This window comes from Maniola hyperantus, chromosome 8 (assembly GCF_902806685.2).
Source record: "Maniola hyperantus chromosome 8, iAphHyp1.2, whole genome shotgun sequence".
In the NCBI taxonomy this organism is placed as follows: domain Eukaryota; kingdom Metazoa; phylum Arthropoda; class Insecta; order Lepidoptera; family Nymphalidae; genus Maniola; species Maniola hyperantus.
The window spans coordinates 45,382-65,354 of record NC_048543.1 but is presented as its reverse complement, the minus strand read 5'-3'; the positions used below and the strand labels follow the sequence as shown (position 1 = coordinate 65,354).

Here is a 19,973-nt window from a genome sequence, read left to right as displayed (position 1 = left end):
CATAGGTACATGAGCACCTGTGTTCAACACGTCACATGTTACATAGGTACATGAGCACCTGTGTTCAACACGTCACATGTTACATAGGTACATGAGCACCTGTGTTCAACACGTCACATGTTACATAGGTACATGAGCACCTGTGTTCAACACGTCACATGTTACATAGGTACATGAGCACCTGTGTTCAACACGTCACATGTTACATAGGTACATGAGCACCTGTGTTCAACACGTCACATGTTACATAGGTACATGAGCACCTGTGTTCAACACGTCACATGTTACATAGGTACATGAGCACCTGTGTTCAACACGTCACATGTTACATAGGTACATGAGCACCTGTGTTCAACACGTCACATGTTACATAGGTACATGAGCACCTGTGTTCAACACGTCACATGTTACATAGGTACATGAGCACCTGTGTTCAACACGTCACATGTTACATAGGTACATGAGCACCTGTGTTCAACACGTCACATGTTACATAGGTACATGAGCACCTGTGTTCAACACGTCACATGTTACATAGGTACATGAGCACCTGTGTTCAACACGTCACATGTTACATAGGTACATGAGCACCTGTGTTCAACACGTCACATGTTACATAGGTACATGAGCACCTGTGTTCAACACGTCACATGTTACATAGGTACATGAGCACCTGTGTTCAACACGTCACATGTTACATAGGTACATGAGCACCTGTGTTCAACACGTCACATGTTACATAGGTACATGAGCACCTGTGTTCAACACGTCACATGTTACATAGGTACATGAGCACCTGTGTTCAACACGTCACATGTTACATAGGTACATGAGCACCTGTGTTCAACACGTCACATGTTACATAGGTACATGAGCACCTGTGTTCAACACGTCACATGTTACATAGGTACATGAGCACCTGTGTTCAACACGTCACATGTTACATAGGTACATGAGCACCTGTGTTCAACACGTCACATGTTACATAGGTACATGAGCACCTGTGTTCAACACGTCACATGTTACATAGGTACATGAGCACCTGTGTTCAACACGTCACATGTTACATAGGTACATGAGCACCTGTGTTCAACACGTCACATGTTACATAGGTACATGAGCACCTGTGTTCAACACGTCACATGTTACATAGGTACATGAGCACCTGTGTTCAACACGTCACATGTTACATAGGTACATGAGCACCTGTGTTCAACACGTCACATGTTACATAGGTACATGAGCACCTGTGTTCAACACGTCACATGTTACATAGGTACATGAGCACCTGTGTTCAACACGTCACATGTTACATAGGTACATGAGCACCTGTGTTCAACACGTCACATGTTACATAGGTACATGAGCACCTGTGTTCAACACGTCACATGTTACATAGGTACATGAGCACCTGTGTTCAACACGTCACATGTTACATAGGTACATGAGCACCCTGTGTTCAACACGTCACATGTTACATAGGTACATGAGCACCTGTGTTCAACACGTCACATGTTACATAGGTACATGAGCACCTGTGTTCAACACGTCACATGTTACATAGGTACATGAGCACCTGTGTTCAACACGTCACATGTTACACACCCGGACCCCTGTTTTGTCCCTTTAGGGCTTGAATTTTCAAAAATCCTTTTTTAGGAGATGTCTATTGTCTACGTCATAACAGCGCTCTGCATACCAAATTTCAGCCCGATCCGATAAGTAGTTTGAGCTGTGCGTTGATAGATCAGTCAGTCAGTCAGCTTTTTCTTTTATTTGGATTAGTTTCCAGCACATCATCAAGAACATGATTCTGTTTAAATGAGCACCGGCGTCTCATATATGTGGCGTTGAGTGCGTCATCAGTCATCAGTCATCAGTCATCAGTCATCAGTCATCAGTCATCAGTCATCAGTCATCAGTCATCTGTCATCGTCACAGATGAGTGAAGTTCTCTCGCTACTCCGTGCTCACCGTCACCAACTCGGATCGTCATGAACTCATCGCTGCTACGTATTTGAGTATTATTATTAGTTTGTAAATACAAGACCATTTACTTAGTGGCCGTACTAGTGACGCCCCCCCCCCCCCCAGCGAGCTTTTTATTTCTGGTCAGGTTTTATCGTGCAAAATGTCGAGAAAAGTAGCCGAGTACGGAACCCTCTGTGCGCGAGCCTGACTCGCACTTGGCCGATTTTTCACTTCGTGAGCAAAGAAACTGAATCAAGTAGAACATAGAGATATGTATTGTTTGCAGGCACGGTACCTCCTGCCTACCCCTACCTACATAATATGTATTGTTTGCAGGCACGGTACCTCCTGCCTACCCCTACCTACATAATATGTATTGTTTGCAGGCACGGTACCTCCTGCCTACCCCTACCTACATAATAAGTATTGTTTGCAGGCACGGTACCTCCTGCCTACCCCTACCTACATAATATGTATTGTTTGTAGGCACGGTACCTCCTGCCTACCCCTACCTACATAATATGTATTGTTTGCAGGCACGGTACCTCCTGCCTACCCCTACCTACATAATATTACAAAATTTCTGACATTCATCTATATATCGTAATACAATATTTCTGACATTTATCTTTTCTTTTTTGTAAATAATGTCATAAATTTTGCGCTCGCTTCGCTAGCGCTTTCTGTTCACTACGATTAAAAATCCCTTCCGAGATGCAAGCTATCACTGAGTAGTACCTACATTTGGCCGTAAAAAAGTGCCTAACAAGATGATAGACAGACAGACACACTTTCGCACTTATAACATTAATACTTATAGGTTTTTTGCAAGCTTTCTCTGTATAGTACCTGGTTAAGAAGATACACCGTGAGAAGGTAACAGATAGGTAGATAGATAGACAGACACGCTTTCGTATTTATCATATTATATTATTGATAACCCTACAGATTTTTCGTAAATATTTCGAAAATTTCATGTTCGCTTCGCTCGCGCTTTTGCTCTGTATTAATTGTTGCCCGCCCGCCACCTTGACCGCATTGATTTAGGTTTTCAAAGAACCGTAAGAACTCTTTGATTTTCTGCATAAAAAGTCTTTGCAGGTTTCCGGGATGAAAGCTTTCTCTGTGTAGTACCTGGTTAAATAGATAGACCGTGAAATGTAAGAGATAGGTAGATAGACACGCTTTCGCATTTATAATATTAGTAGCTACCTAAAGATTTTTTCGTAAATATATCAAAAACTTCGCGCTCGCTTCGCTCGCGCTTTTACTTTATATTGGTTGATGCCCGCAACTTCGTCCACATGGATTTAGTTTTTAAAAATTCCGTGAGAACTCTTTAATTTTCCGGGATAAAAAGCCGTTTCCGAGTGTTAACTATCTCTGAATAGTACCAAATTTTGATTTAGAATATGGGCTTTAAAAAGATAACAGATAGATAGAAACATTCGCATTTACCTATAATATTATTATCTAGAACGTGACTTATCTGCTTTCTTTGCCTATTCCAAGAAAACAGTACCTACTCTGTCAAGATCACAGGGGCCCCGTTATTCTAATGTGCCCAGGGCCTACAATAGGTTAAAGACGGCCCTGGGTAGGTACTAGATGATGCCCACGACTCCGTCCGCGTGGATTTAGGTTTTTTAAATTTCGTGGGAATATTTTGATTTTCCGGGATAAAAAGTAGCTTATGTCCTTCTCCGGAATGTAAGCTTACTCGGTACCAAATTTCATCAAAATCGGTTAAACTGTTGGGCTGTGAAAAGCTAGCAGACAGACAGACATAGACACTTTCGCATTTATAATATTAGTTTAGTATGGATTACATATCCAAGTAAGCCTCCTCCCACTTTACACTGCACCATCAGTTACCACCATGTGAGATCGCAGTCAAAAGTTAGATTCAGTGTTTTATTCAGAAAAACTACAAATTAGCGGCAGGCCTTCAGCAGGCATCTAAGGCTGTACTGTACCTACTTACTGGCTGTTCATTCAGGATCTGTAGTTATGATCGTCGCCGGTCGATGACCTCGGCTGAAGCCTGTCTGTGTAGCCGCGCTCGGTGTGAGCCGCCCCGCCCGCCCCGCGCCCCCCGGCGGCGCACGCTGAAGCGTGAACAGCGAGCGGACGCCCGACGCAGTGACGTGCGCAACGCCAGAGATAATCTGTCCCGCCGCCGCACGTCGCAGCGCTGCGCAGTCCGAATCCGAGCCCGTTTCGCTTCGTACGTGTGATGTGCCGTTCGATTTGTGTGTTGAGTCTAGTGTCGAGTGTCCCTCGTGTGTGGTGCGGAGCGAGCGGAGCGGAGCGGGGGCACCGACCTTCGACACCTCGCTGTCCGCTAACGGTGCCGACTGCCGCACGGCATCGCGCATGGTACCTATCTAGCCTTTACGCCTTACGGTCCTTACCCAAAAAGTGCCAATGGAATTCTGTTACTGAGCCCCCGCTGTCCGTCCGTCCGTCAGTCATTGTGTAGTCTCATAAAAATAGTCAAAGTCAAAGTCAAAGTCAAATGATTTATTCAAAATAGGTAATAAATTACGCTTATTGATGGTCTGGTATGGTGTTAGATTTGTAAGATATAATGGTGATAATTATTACGCAAACTTAAAACTAAAGCTACGAATATGAAGTCTAGACGATTCGCGCAGCTAAAGTTAATTGGCACCGGCACCAAAAAATATTATTATGGAACTATATCAACTCTTGTATACATAATAATATATTAAATTATTTTTCAATTTTTAGTGTTTGTGTATCGAAGTCGGTTTTTATTTTTTCTGTAAAAAAAATTATGATTCTAGGTCAACGGGAAGTACCTACCCTGTAGGTTACTTGACAGACCGACAGGCAGACAACAAAGTGATCCTATAAGGGTACCGTTTTTCCTTTTGAGGTACGGAACCCTAAAAATACACTCCTTTTTGGTCGTGTAAAAATATAGTACCTATTAGGTACATACGTTCAGTTCTACATAGATACAACAGGAATTGTAGGTGGGACTTGTTACAGCGAATAGATTGTTTCAGCCCTAGGCAGGGACAGGTGGCACACAGGCACACAGGCACACAGGCACACAGGCACACAGGGGCACGTTCTCCTCGGGGTCTGTGGACATGGTGGACAGATTAGGACTTATCTGGTTAGCGGTAACGCGACACGGGTAACCTAATTATACATATAGCGACGTCGCTGCCAGCTGCCTACCTAGCTAGTAGCTAGGTGTCACGCCGCGCGGCCGCACGCCGCACGCCGCACGCCGCACGCGAGGCGCGACAACTAAAGGTTCGTACGCACCTGAGCGGCGCGGCGCGGCGCTTCAGTCCGACTGCAGAACGCGTCACCTCAGGCCGCTCGACGGTGCCTACCGCACTACAACTTCAGTACGCGGCACCTCGCGTCACTTGCGCGTCACTTTTATACCCGTTCGCGTATGAGCGCGAAGCGCCGCGCCGCGCCGCTGGGTATGTCGCACTAGCGTCACTGCACTGCGCGTCGCTTCGCTGCGCTTCAAAATATTCTCTCCAGCCGTGCCGCGCGGCAACGCGCGGTGAAGCGCTGTGCAGCGCCGCTCTAGTGCGATATGCGCCATACAAAATGATAGAAATGATATTTTGAAGCTCTGTGCCGCGACGTGCAGCTCGCTGAAGCGCCGCGCCGCGCCGCTCAGGTGCGTACGAACCTTAAAGGTTCGTACGCACCTGAGCGGCGCGGCGCGGCGCTTCAGTCCGACTGCAGAACGCGTCACCTCAGGCCGCTCGACGGTGCCTACCGCACTACAACTTCAGTACGCGGCACCTCGCGTCACTTGCGCGTCACTTTTATACCCGTTCGCGTACGAGCGCGAAGCGCCGTGCCGCGCCGCTGGGTATGTCGCACTAGCGTCACTGCACTGCGCGTCGCTTCGCTGCGCTTCAAAATATTCTCTCCAGCCGTGCCGCGCGGCAACGCGCGGTGAAGCGCCGCGCCGCGCCGCTCTAGTGCGATATGCGCCATACAAAATGATAGAAATGATATTTTGAAGCTCTGTGCCGCGACGTGAAGCTCACTGAAGCGCCGCGCCGCGCCGCTCAGGTGCGTACGAACCTTAACTCAAGGATTGTTGTTCGAAGCTTTCATACCTATCAAAGAGTATAAATAGGTAGGATGTGGAGCAATGTACCGTTACCTACAGACAGAGTACAGAGCTCAGAGATGCAAACAGTTTGGATGTACCACTCTGCTACTGTAATTCCTGTCGACGCAGTGATGTGACTCGTATCACCTCATTTATTCACAACTAGCTGATGCCCGCGACTTCGTCCGCGTGGATTTACGTTTTTCAAAATCCCGAGGGAACTCTTTGATTTTTCGGGATAAAAGTAGCCTATGTGTTAATCCAGAGTATAATCTATCTCCATTACATTTCAGCCAAATCCGTCCAGTAGTTTTTGCGTGATTGAGTAACAAACATCCAAACATCCACACTTTCACATTTATAATATTACTAGCAGTTGCCCGCGACTTCGTCAGCGTAAAATTTCTGGTTTCTCATGAGATCTGAAATTTCCCGCTGCAAAAGGCCTCACTTACCTACTCACTCAGTCTCACCTTAAGACACGGAACCCAAAATACCTAAATGCCAATTTAGTATTGAAGGAACTTACATAAAATCTAGGTATATAAAAATATAAAAAACATTATGTTTAACAATTTTAATTAGTAGTCCACCTAGGTCCTGGACGCAGCCCAGGGGGGGGGGATCCGCCCTTGCCTACCTAGTGGTACCTAGTGGTGAGCAATTCTATAAATAGGTAGGAGGATATTACACAAATTGACTTCCAAAACCAGTAAAATAGGCTTTGTCTGGTACATAAAATATATCAGTTCAACAGTAAAACTTTCCAAATCCTCACGGATTAGGAGTTCAGTACCTTGCAGCATCAGGATTGAAGAGTTGGGACTTGGAATTCAATAACAAAGTCTATGCTCGGCATTCACAATATTATTTCACCAGGAACAGCTCCTGAATCATCATCAGGTTCGAGGAGTTGGATCCAAAAAACAATGGGACCACCGTGGAAACTTCTGCTGTTGATTAAAAAATAAATTTGCAAATCGGTCTAGAAACTTCGAAAAAATCGGTGTGACTAGGTACCTACCTACATTTTAAAAAATGGGCCGAATTGAGAACCACCTCCTTTTTGGAAGTCGGTTAAAACGACTTTTGCTCACAGGTTGTGGGCAGCCAAGGCTCTGTGAGCTCGTGAGGTACTTATGTAGTGTTCCACCACCACCTCGCACCTCGCACCTCGATACTTTAGATTTCCTGCGTCAATACAATTCCGAGTTTCTTGCTGGTTCTTCTCGGTAGGAAAGGCATTCCGAACCAGTGGTAGATGCATCCGACTATTCGTAAGTATGTACTTGTAAAAGTTTATTCGAATAAAAAAGATTTTTATTTTATTTATATATTTTTTATTCCAAAGTCACATCACTCACAGTATCCGACGTCGTAATCGAGGAGGTGGAGACCAGGTGATGCAGCCGTGTGGTTGTTGCAGAGCCGCAGCGGCGGCGTCAGCGGCGCCATGGAGTGCGGCGTGGCGGCGGCGGGCTACCCGGCGCGCGCGCGCCCCGCGCCGTCCGCGTCGTCCGCACACGCCGCGCTGTCGCCCACCGAGCGCTCGCCGGCCAAGGCGGGCCTGCACGTCAACTTCAGCGACAAAGGCGAGGTTGGTACTGCCCTCGCGCCCCCCGCACACGCCGCGCTGTCGCCCACCGAGCGCTCGCCGGCCAAGGCGGGCCTGCACGTCAACTTCAGCGACAAAGGCGCGGTTGGTACTGCCCTCGCGCCCCCCGCACACGCCGCGCTGTCGCCCACCGAGCGCTCGCCGGCCAAGGCGGGCCTGCACGTCAACTTCAGCGACAAAGGCGAGGTTGGTACTGCCCTCGCGCCCCCCGCACACGCCGCGCTGTCGCCCACCGAGCGCTCGCCGGCCAAGGCGGGCCTGCACGTCAACTTCAGCGACAAAGGCGAGGTTGGTACTGCCCTCGCGCCCCCCGCACACGCCGCGCTGTCGCCCACCGAGCGCTCGCCGGCCAAGGCGGGCCTGCACGTCAACTTCAGCGACAAAGGCGAGGTTGGTACTGCCCTCGCGCCCCCCGCACACGCCGCGCTGTCGCCCACCGAGCGCTCGCCGGCCAAGGCGGGCCTGCACGTCAACTTCAGCGACAAAGGCGAGGTTGGTACTGCCCTCGCGCCCCCCGCACACGCCGCGCTGTCGCCCACCGAGCGCTCGCCGGCCAAGGCGGGCCTGCACGTCAACTTCAGCGACAAAGGCGAGGTTGGTACTGCCCTCGCGCCCCCCGCACACGCCGCGCTGTCGCCCACCGAGCGCTCGCCGGCCAAGGCGGGCCTGCACGTCAACTTCAGCGACAAAGGCGAGGTTGGTACTGCCCTCGCGCCCCCCGCACACGCCGCGCTGTCGCCCACCGAGCGCTCGCCGGCCAAGGCGGGCCTGCACGTCAACTTCAGCGACAAAGGCGAGGTTGGTACTGCCCTCGCGCCCCCCGCACACGCCGCGCTGTCGCCCACCGAGCGCTCGCCGGCCAAGGCGGGCCTGCACGTCAACTTCAGCGACAAAGGCGAGGTTGGTACTGCCCTCGCGCCCCCCGCACACGCCGCGCTGTCGCCCACCGAGCGCTCGCCGGCCAAGGCGGGCCTGCACGTCAACTTCAGCGACAAAGGCGAGGTTGGTACTGCCCTCGCGCCCCCCGCACACGCCGCGCTGTCGCCCACCGAGCGCTCGCCGGCCAAGGCGGGCCTGCACGTCAACTTCAGCGACAAAGGCGAGGTTGGTACTGCCCTCGCGCCCCCCGCACACGCCGCGCTGTCGCCCACCGAGCGCTCGCCGGCCAAGGCGGGCCTGCACGTCAACTTCAGCGACAAAGGCGAGGTTGGTACTGCCCTCGCGCCCCCCGCACACGCCGCGCTGTCGCCCACCGAGCGCTCGCCGGCCAAGGCGGGCCTGCACGTCAACTTCAGCGACAAAGGCGAGGTTGGTACTGCCCTCGCGCCCCCCGCACACGCCGCGCTGTCGCCCACCGAGCGCTCGCCGGCCAAGGCGGGCCTGCACGTCAACTTCAGCGACAAAGGCGAGGTTGGTACTGCCCTCGCGCCCCCCGCACACGCCGCGCTGTCGCCCACCGAGCGCTCGCCGGCCAAGGCGGGCCTGCACGTCAACTTCAGCGACAAAGGCGAGGTTGGTACTGCCCTCGCGCCCCCCGCACACGCCGCGCTGTCGCCCACCGAGCGCTCGCCGGCCAAGGCGGGCCTGCACGTCAACTTCAGCGACAAAGGCGAGGTTGGTACTGCCCTCGCGCCCCCCGCACACGCCGCGCTGTCGCCCACCGAGCGCTCGCCGGCCAAGGCGGGCCTGCACGTCAACTTCAGCGACAAAGGCGAGGTTGGTACTGCCCTCGCGCCCCCCGCACACGCCGCGCTGTCGCCCACCGAGCGCTCGCCGGCCAAGGCGGGCCTGCACGTCAACTTCAGCGACAAAGGCGAGGTTGGTACTGCCCTCGCGCCCCCCGCACACGCCGCGCTGTCGCCCACCGAGCGCTCGCCGGCCAAGGCGGGCCTGCACGTCAACTTCAGCGACAAAGGCGAGGTTGGTACTGCCCTCGCGCCCCCCGCACACGCCGCGCTGTCGCCCACCGAGCGCTCGCCGGCCAAGGCGGGCCTGCACGTCAACTTCAGCGACAAAGGCGAGGTTGGTACTGCCCTCGCGCCCCCCGCACACGCCGCGCTGTCGCCCACCGAGCGCTCGCCGGCCAAGGCGGGCCTGCACGTCAACTTCAGCGACAAAGGCGAGGTTGGTACTGCCCTCGCGCCCCCCGCACACGCCGCGCTGTCGCCCACCGAGCGCTCGCCGGCCAAGGCGGGCCTGCACGTCAACTTCAGCGACAAAGGCGAGGTTGGTACTGCCCTCGCGCCCCCCGCACACGCCGCGCTGTCGCCCACCGAGCGCTCGCCGGCCAAGGCGGGCCTGCACGTCAACTTCAGCGACAAAGGCGAGGTTGGTACTGCCCTCGCGCCCCCCGCACACGCCGCGCTGTCGCCCACCGAGCGCTCGCCGGCCAAGGCGGGCCTGCACGTCAACTTCAGCGACAAAGGCGAGGTTGGTACTGCCCTCGCGCCCCCCGCACACGCCGCGCTGTCGCCCACCGAGCGCTCGCCGGCCAAGGCGGGCCTGCACGTCAACTTCAGCGACAAAGGCGAGGTTGGTACTGCCCTCGCGCCCCCCGCACACGCCGCGCTGTCGCCCACCGAGCGCTCGCCGGCCAAGGCGGGCCTGCACGTCAACTTCAGCGACAAAGGCGAGGTTGGTACTGCCCTCGCGCCCCCCGCACACGCCGCGCTGTCGCCCACCGAGCGCTCGCCGGCCAAGGCGGGCCTGCACGTCAACTTCAGCGACAAAGGCGAGGTTGGTACTGCCCTCGCGCCCCCCGCACACGCCGCGCTGTCGCCCACCGAGCGCTCGCCGGCCAAGGCGGGCCTGCACGTCAACTTCAGCGACAAAGGCGAGGTTGGTACTGCCCTCGCGCCCCCCGCACACGCCGCGCTGTCGCCCACCGAGCGCTCGCCGGCCAAGGCGGGCCTGCACGTCAACTTCAGCGACAAAGGCGAGGTTGGTACTGCCCTCGCGCCCCCCGCACACGCCGCGCTGTCGCCCACCGAGCGCTCGCCGGCCAAGGCGGGCCTGCACGTCAACTTCAGCGACAAAGGCGAGGTTGGTACTGCCCTAGCGCCCCCCGCACACGCCGCGCTGTCGCCCACCGAGCGCTCGCCGGCCAAGGCGGGCCTGCACGTCAACTTCAGCGACAAAGGCGAGGTTGGTACTGCCCTCGCGCCCCCCGCACACGCCGCGCTGTCGCCCACCGAGCGCTCGCCGGCCAAGGCGGGCCTGCACGTCAACTTCAGCGACAAAGGCGAGGTTGGTACTGCCCTCGCGCCCCCCGCACACGCCGCGCTGTCGCCCACCGAGCGCTCGCCGGCCAAGGCGGGCCTGCACGTCAACTTCAGCGACAAAGGCGAGGTTGGTACTGCCCTCGCGCCCCCCGCACACGCCGCGCTGTCGCCCACCGAGCGCTCGCCGGCCAACGTCGTCGTACACGGCTACCGGGGCTAGGGGCTATTGCCCCGGGCGGTACAAACCTTGGACCCTGTCCCCTTTTCATTTTAAGTATAGATTTAATATGTAAGTTGTTTTTATGATTGCTTAGGAATAAATTAAAAATATTACCTGTTTCGCAATTTCCCGGGATATTGAATACTTACTAGGCGTCGTTCGCGTGGATTAAAGTTCAAAAATCTCATGGGAATTTTTGATTTTTTTGAAAAACCTATGTAGTATGTTCAGATCTTTCACTATTATCCATGCAAGAAAATCACGTGTCGGTACAAGAGACCAAGTCGTAGAACATATAGTGTTGTGAAGGTGAGGTACCTACTGAGTGGTTGTGTGCACGTTACAGGTGAAGGAGCGGCGCGAGAAGTTCCTGACGGCGAAGTACGGCAGCCACCAGATGGCGCTCATCCGCAAGCGCCTCGCCGTGGAGATGTGGCTCTACGACGAGCTGCAGAAGCTGTACGAGGCGCCCGTGAGTTCTGCGCCGGAGAGAGTGGTTGTGTGCACGTTACAGGTGAAGGAGCGGCGCGAGAAGTTCCTGACGGCGAAGTACGGCAGCCACCAGATGGCGCTCATCCGCAAGCGCCTCGCCGTGGAGATGTGGCTCTACGACGAGCTGCAGAAGCTGTACGAGGCGCCCGTGAGTTCTGCGCCGGAGAGAGTGGTTGTGTGCACGTTACAGGTGAAGGAGCGGCGCGAGAAGTTCCTGACGGCGAAGTACGGCAGCCACCAGATGGCGCTCATCCGCAAGCGCCTCGCCGTGGAGATGTGGCTCTACGACGAGCTGCAGAAGCTGTACGAGGCGCCCGTGAGTTCTGCGCCGGAGAGAGTGGTTGTGTGCACGTTACACACTTGGCCGGTTTTGATATATAGTGCCCCCATTTCCTATGACAGCCCCCCTGAAATAATGTTTTATATATTTTTTATGCAATATTCGGCTGAAGGCCATCAGTTTATATTTTAATTTGAAGTAACTACGTTCAGTAATTCAGAAATAAGGCTCTGACAGACTGACGAGCGCAATCTCACTCAAGTAACTTTATTGCGCAGGGTGCGGCCGCGGCGGCGGGCGCGGACGGCGCGGACGTGGAGGTGGACATCGACGAGCTGCTGGACATGGATAGCGACGACCACCGCCGGCGGCACCTCGCGGTGAGTACCACCAGTCACCACCCAGCCGTGTTGCGGTCATACGTATTGCGCAGGGTGCGGCCGCGGCGGCGGGCGCGGACGGCGCGGACGTGGAGGTGGACATCGACGAGCTGCTGGACATGGATAGCGACGACCACCGCCGGCGGCACCTCGCGGTGAGTACCACCAGTCACCACCCAGCCGTGTTGCGGTCATACGTATTGCGCAGGGTGCGGCCGCGGCGGCGGGTGCGGACGGCGCGGGTGTGGAGGTGGACATCGACGAGTGTAGAGAAGCTGGAGGTGGACATCGACGAGTGTAGAGAAGCTGGAGGTGGACATCGACGAGTGTAGAGAAGCTGGAGGTGGACATCGACGAGTGTAGAGAAGCTGGAGGTGGACATCGACGAGTGTAGAGCAGCTGGAGGTGGACATCGACGAGTGTAGAGCAGCTGGAGGTGGACATCGACGAGTGTAGAGCAGCTGGAGGTGGACATCGACGAGTGTAGAGCAGCTGGAGGTGGACATCGACGAGTGTAGAGAAGCTGGAGGTGGACATCGACGAGTGTAGAGAAGCTGGAGGTGGACATCGACGAGTGTAGAGAAGCTGGAGGTGGACATCGACGAGTGTAGAGAAGCTGGAGGTGGACATCGACGAGTGTAGAGAAGCTGGAGGTGGACATCGACGAGTGTAGAGCAGCTGGAGGTGGACATCGACGAGTGTAGAGAAGCTGGAGGTGGACATCGACGAGTGTAGAGAAGCTGGAGTTGGACATCGACGAGTGTAGAGAAGCTGGAGGTGGACATCGACGAGTGTAGAGAAGCTGGAGGTGCACATCGACGAGTGTAGAGCAGCTGGAGGTGGACATCGACGAGTGTAGAGCAGCTGGAGGTGGACATCGACGAGTGTAGAGCAGCTGGAGGTGGACATCGACGAGTGTAGAGCAGCTGGAGGTGGACATCGACGAGTGTAGAGAAGCTGGAGGTGGACATCGACGAGTGTAGAGAAGCTGGAGGTGGACATCGACGAGTGTAGAGAAGCTGGAGGTGGACATCGACGAGTGTAGAGCAGCTGGAGGTGGACATCGACGAGTGTAGAGAAGCTGGAGGTGGACATCGACGAGTGTAGAGAAGCTGGAGGTGGACATCGACGAGTGTAGAGCAGCTGGAGGTGGACATCGACGAGTGTAGAGCAGCTGGAGGTGGACATCGACGAGTGTAGAGCAGCTGGAGGTGGACATCGACGAGTGTAGAGCCGCTGGAGGTGGACATCGACGAGTGTAGAGAAGCTGGAGGTGGACATCGACGAGTGTAGAGAAGCTGGAGGTGGACATCGACGAGTGTAGAGAAGCTGGAGGTGGACATCGACGAGTGTAGAGAAGCTGGAGGTGGACATCGACGAGTGTAGAGAAGCTGGAGGTGGACATCGACGAGTGTAGAGAAGCTGGAGGTGGACATCGACGAGTGTAGAGAAGCTGGAGGTGGACATCGACGAGTGTAGAGAAGCTGGAGGTGGACATCGACGAGTGTAGAGAAGCTGGAGGTGGACATCGACGAGTGTAGAGCAGCTGGAGGTGGACATCGACGAGTGTAGAGCAGCTGGAGGTGGACATCGACGAGTGTAGAGCAGCTGGAGGTGGACATCGACGAGTGTAGAGCAGCTGGAGGTGGACATCGACGAGTGTAGAGAAGCTGGAGGTGGACATCGACGAGTGTAGAGAAGCTGGGAAACCTATTTTTAGACAGAATGATCCAAATCAGTAAAAACAACTGTTGTAGCAGATTGCAAACTTCCTGCAGAGCTTTTTGCTTTCAGGCGTGTCTAAGGTTCACTTAGCAACTATATTTTTGCTTTCAGGCGTGTCTAAGGTTCACTTAGCAACTATATTTTTGCTTTCAGGCGTGTCTAAGGTTCACTTAGCAACTATATTTTTGCTTTCAGGCGTGTCTAAGGTTCACTTAGCAACTATATTTTTGCTTTCAGGCGTGTCTAAGGTTCACTTAGCAACTATATTTTTGCTTTCAGGCGTGTCTAAGGTTCACTTAGCAACTATATTTTTGCTTTCAGGCGTGTCTAAGGTTCACTTAGCAACTATATTTTTGCTTTCAGGCGTGTCTAAGGTTCACTTAGCAACTATATTTTTCAGTATTTCTAAGATTAAGTTTCCTTCGTAAATAATGCTTCCAATAGGGCATGTGTCACAGCATGTAAAATATGGGATCTATTGGCATACATTCTCTGTAGATATCAGTGATTAACGTAGAACGGTTTTTAAACGGTTTTCAAATCCATACTAATATTATAAATGCGAAAGTGTGTCTGTCTGTCTGTCTGCTAGCTTTTCACGGCCCAACGGTTTAACCGATTTTGATGAAATTTGGTACAGATGTAGCTTACATCCCGGGGAAGGACATATAGGTTACTCTTTATACCGGAAAATCAAAGAGTTCCCACAGGATTTAAAGAAAAACTTAAATCCACCTTGGTGTATTAATGCGCCCCTTGCATCTAACACACTCTCACTTCCCCTACCTACCACCACCACCACCACCACCACCACCACCACCACCACCACCACCACCACCACCACCACCACCACCACCACCACCACCACCACCACCACCACCACCACCACCACCACCACCACCACCACACTACTTAAAGTAATGATTGTTGTTACAGACGTTATTAGCTGATGCCAGGAAGCCCCAAAAAGATGTAAATGTAAGTATTACACTATACGAAGGTAAAGTATTGTACATCGACCTTTAGAATGTAATTTCGGCTTTGTAGCGCGTTGTCTCTGTCACTCATACCTGTATGACGTTTCGTTGGTCTCAACGACAGAGACAGTGCTCTACTTTGCTATCTCCTTCTAAAGGTCGATGTAGGTACATTACTTTAGGCCGCGTACTGTAGCTATATTTTATTATTCGGAAAAGTCCTGAAAAGAATGACAGTCTAGGAAACGTCCATTTGCTTTGTTTAATTGAGCGAGCGGCGAGCGAAGCGAGGTGTCGAGTCGCTCGTCCGTCTGTCAGAGCTTTATAACTTCTGAATGACTGAACGATCCTAATTACGTAGGTACTTCTTTAAACATTTGCTTTGTTTAACTGAGCGAGCGGCGAGCGAAGCGAGGTGTCGAGTCGCTCGTCCGTCTGTCAGAGCTTTATAACTTCTGAATGACTGAACGATCCTAATTACGTAGGTACTTCTTTAAACATTTGCTTTGTTTAATTGAGCGAGCGGCGAGCGAAGCGAGGTGTCGAGTCGCTCGTCCGTCTGTCAGAGCTTTATAACTTCTGAATGACTGAACGATCCTAATTACGTAGGTACTTCTTTAAACATTTGCTTTGTTTAACTGAGCGAGCGGCGAGCGAAGCGAGGTGTCGAGTCGCTCGTCCGTCTGTCAGAGCTTTATAACTTCTGAATGACTGAACGATCCTAATTACGTAGGTACTTCTTTAAACATTTGCTTTGTTTAATTGAGCGAGCGGCGAGCGAAGCGAGGTGTCGAGTCGCTCGTCCGTCTGTCAGAGCTTTATAACTTCTGAATGACTGAACGAACCTAATTACCTACGTACTTCTTTAAACACGATATGTAAACTGATGGTCTTCAGCCGAATATTGCATTAAAAATATAAAAAGCTTTTTCGTACCACTTGCTCAAAAAAGTGACATTCAATGAATGCCACAAAAAGCGTACATAACAATAGTCATTTTTAATCTGTTAAAAACAGGGAAAGAAAATTGTACTGAATTTCATTCATCCCCTAGGGAGAGAATGTGATTTAAATTTGGAATACTTAGGTACCGAAATTTATACTGAACTTTTTTTTTTATTTTTATTTATTTATTCAGATACAAGATAGCCCTTGACTGCAATCTCACCTAATGGTAAGTGACGATGCAGTCTAAGGTGGGAGCGGGCTAACCTGGAAGGAGTATGGCAATTTTTATTAAACCCAAACACCTTTGGTTTCTACACGGCATCATACCGGAACGCTAAATTGCTTGGCGGCACGGCTTTGCCGGTAGGGTGGTAACTAGCCACGGCCGAGGCCTCCCACCAGACAGACAGACTACATCTGTGTTTTTTTTTTAAATTACCAACATAAAGAATGTTTAACAAATCCAATTTAGACACAGCAAAAACCACGAAGGTTTACACCATTGAGTTTGTATATAAAGCATTATACATCTTTTTGAAAAATGAATACGCATTTATTATGCAGTTATGTGATTATTAAATAAAATTACGAAAACCGACGAGGCCGTATGAGATTGATGCCTTTGCTTTTCCGACAAAAAAATATTAGTCTAGGAATTTGCCGAGTTTTTGTTTTCTTCAAATACATAAACGTTAAGTTTATTTTAATTTATTAGGGTTCCGTACCTCAAAAGGAAAAACGGAACCCTTACAGGATCACTTTGTCTGTCTGTCAAGAAACCTACAGGGTACTTCCCGTTGACCTAGAATCATGAAATTTGGCAGGTAGGTGGGTCCTTAGATGAATGATTACCATCTCTATGGGTAGGATGGGTAGGTCTTATAGCTGACATTAGGAGAAAAATCTGAAAAACGTGAATTTAGGGTTAGATCACACAAAAAAAAATTTTTTTAAAAATAATAATTAAATTGTGGTCATGAACTAATAATTAGTATTTTCAACTTTCGAAGTGAGATAACTATATCAAGTGGGGTATCATATGAAAGGTCTTCACTTCCCGCATTGCGCGAGCCTGACTCGCACTTGGCCGGTTTTTTTTTATAAATAAGTTAATGTTCTAAAAATACGTTTAATAAATGCTTATCTCATATTATTATTGTTAATTTTTTCGAAAATGGTACGAAAAGTAGAGTATTTTCCTCAGTGATAAAGCTGTCTTAGTCTTGGGTGAACTTAAATTCCTCGCTACACTCAGGACTCGTCTTAAATCCCTCGCTTCGCTCGTGATTTAAGTTTTTAGCACCCTCGCTACGTTCGGGAGTAAACCTCGAGTCCTTCGTTACGCTCGCGATTCAAATCGTCACCCGCGACAGAAGACACTGGTTTATCCCCTTGGTTAATAATCTTCTATATTTGAAGGCGGCTCTCATACAAAGTGGGGGCTCTCAAGTGTAGAGGAGTAGGTACAATATTAATAAAAGGTGTTTTTCTTTTCAGAAATTTATCAACGATTTATTAGAAAAAGCTAAAACTCTATAAGTAAGTAATCGTAACCGGAACCAAATCTCGTGGGACTGTGGGAGGCGGCCGCACGGCACGGAACCGCAGCCGCTTGCGTCTAGTTGAATGGAGTCAGCCGCACGCTCGCCGCGCGGCACGGAGCCGCAGCCGCTTGCGTCTAGTTGAATGGAGTCAGCCGCACGCTCGCCGCGCGGCACGGAGCCGCAGCCGCTTGCGTCTAGTTGAATGGAGTCAGCCGCACGCTCGCCGCGCGGCACGGAGCCGCAGCCGTTTGCGTCTAGTTGAATGGAGTCAGCCGCACGCTCGCCGCGCGGCACGGAGCCGCAGCCGCAGCCGCTTGCGTCTAGTTGAAGCCTCTAGTCGTTTAGAGAATATTAATATTATAGTAAGGATTGTGACGGCCGTGGTGGCGGAGGTGGCGGAGATGGCGGAGGTGGCGGAGGTGGCGGAGGTGGCGGAGGTGGCGGAGGCTGCGAGTGCAATACACATATCAGCGTTGATGATGTTAGATACTACGTGCGTTGTCTGTTACTGCGCTGGCGAGTTTAGTTCATGAGCCGTTACTTGTTACCGATACGACATTGGTGACTGGCTAACTAGCTACCATGTGTTATACTTCCTACAACTCTCTTTTGTTAATGTCGGGGGAGGCCTATTCGCGTCCATCGGCGACCACTGGCGACCACTGGCGACCACTGATGGCCGGTGGTACTATCTACATAATCAGTTCACCCACGGAGATGCGCACGGTCACGGCACACGGTACACGGCACACGGCACACGACACACGACACACACGCAACACTGGCGTCAGTAGCTAGTCGACATAGTCTGTCGTGTGCGCCTCGCGAGTGTGGAGGTCAAGCAGCTGCAGGCACCTATCGTCATCGCCAGCTGCGGTACCTGCACAGTGCACAGTGCACACACTGCACAGTGCACACACTGCACAGTGCACACACTGCACAGTGCACACACTGTCGACAACATCACGGACAATTCTCCCGCACGCAGGCTTCCTCCGTTTCAGGCCGACGACCTAGCAGTAGCACTATATTATGTGTTGTGTATTAGTAAATAAATAAAATAAAAATAAAATTCATTAATTTCGACCAGATCGAGACATTAATGACTATAATAATAATTACTATGATAAATAATTTAACAAGTTTTCAAATTAACGAACAGACATATTGATACCTACGTAAGCTAGTTTGTAAGTCAGAGCAATGATTGTTTATGGTCACTTCAGGCACGAAGCTCAATTACTTTATTTCATGAGGACTGTGAAACACTCAACCTCGTCCGTTGCGCGTCGCGTCGTCACACCTACTTGACGTCACACCTACATGACGTCACGGAAGTCCTCCGGGACGCTCCAGCTTACTCGGCCTCAGTGTTACTTATATAGTAGGTAATAGTGGACGATACAATTGAAATGGTCGCTGTAAGGTAAATAGGAAATAATGTGTAATAAGTGCGCTAGTAACAATACGCCTGTGTACAATATACTATGTAGGTACACTTAGCGATAAGTATTGTCTGTGTACCATATACTATGTAGGTACACCTAGCGATAAGTATTGTCTGTGTACCATATACTATGTAGGTACACGTACACCTAGCGATAAGTATTGTCTGTGTACAATATACTATGTAGGTACACCTAGCGATAAGTATTGTCTGTGTACCATATACTATGTAGGTACACCTAGCGATAAGTATTGTCTGTGTACAATATACTATGTAGGTACACCTAGCGATAAGTATTGTCTGTGTACCATATACTATGTAGGTACACGTACACCTAGCGATAAGTATTGTCTGTGTACCATATACTATGTAGGTACACGTACACCTAGCGATAAGTATTGTCTGTGTACAACATACTATGTAGGTACACCTAGCGATAAGTATTGTCTGTGTACCATATACTATGTAGGTACACGTACACCTAGCGATAAGTATTGTCTGTGTACCATATACTATGTAGGTACAAGTACACCTAGCGATAAGTATTGTCTGTGTACCATATACTATGTAGGTACAAGTACACCTAGCGATAAGTATTGTCTGTGTAGCATATACTATGTAGGTACAAGTACACCTAGCGATAAGTATTGTCTGCGTTGGCTCCTAGTCTGGATGTTGCTGTCGAGTGATGATACACTTTTGTAATAAATCTATTTAAGAAAGCGCATTTTATTGAAAAGCCCATTCCTTAGGTAGTTGTCGTTGATAGATACAGTAGGTACAGTACGCGGCAGAAAGTGATGTACAACCCTTATTCCCGTTGAGTCACACCCCCGTGTGTAACACTGTGACACAAGGTGCCAAAAATTTCAAAACATTTCCGTTGAGTAACACTGTTACACAACGGGAATTTTTTGAACTTGTTGGCACCTTGTGTCACACCTACATAAATACATATTATTGCGCGTGTATCAAGTATTAACTGATTGTGCACTTTTCCGGGATGTTATTTATTTATAAATCCAAGATG

The 19,973-nt window shown here is 51.0% G+C and overlaps 1 protein-coding gene across 1 annotated transcript; it reads left to right on the top strand.

Annotated features, from left to right (window-relative positions):
- The first annotated feature begins 4,140 nt into the window (after positions 1-4,140).
- On the top strand, positions 4,141-19,666 carry LOC117984212 (uncharacterized). The gene is made up of 6 exons (XM_069500107.1): positions 4,141-4,350; positions 7,521-7,691; positions 11,497-11,958; positions 12,201-12,457; positions 14,964-15,005; positions 17,450-19,666. Exons 1-5 carry the CDS (start codon positions 4,348-4,350, stop codon positions 14,971-14,973), a joined length of 903 nt encoding a protein of 300 aa, XP_069356208.1. The 5' UTR covers positions 4,141-4,347; the 3' UTR covers positions 14,974-15,005; positions 17,450-19,666.
- Positions 19,667-19,973: the final 307 nt, after the last annotated feature.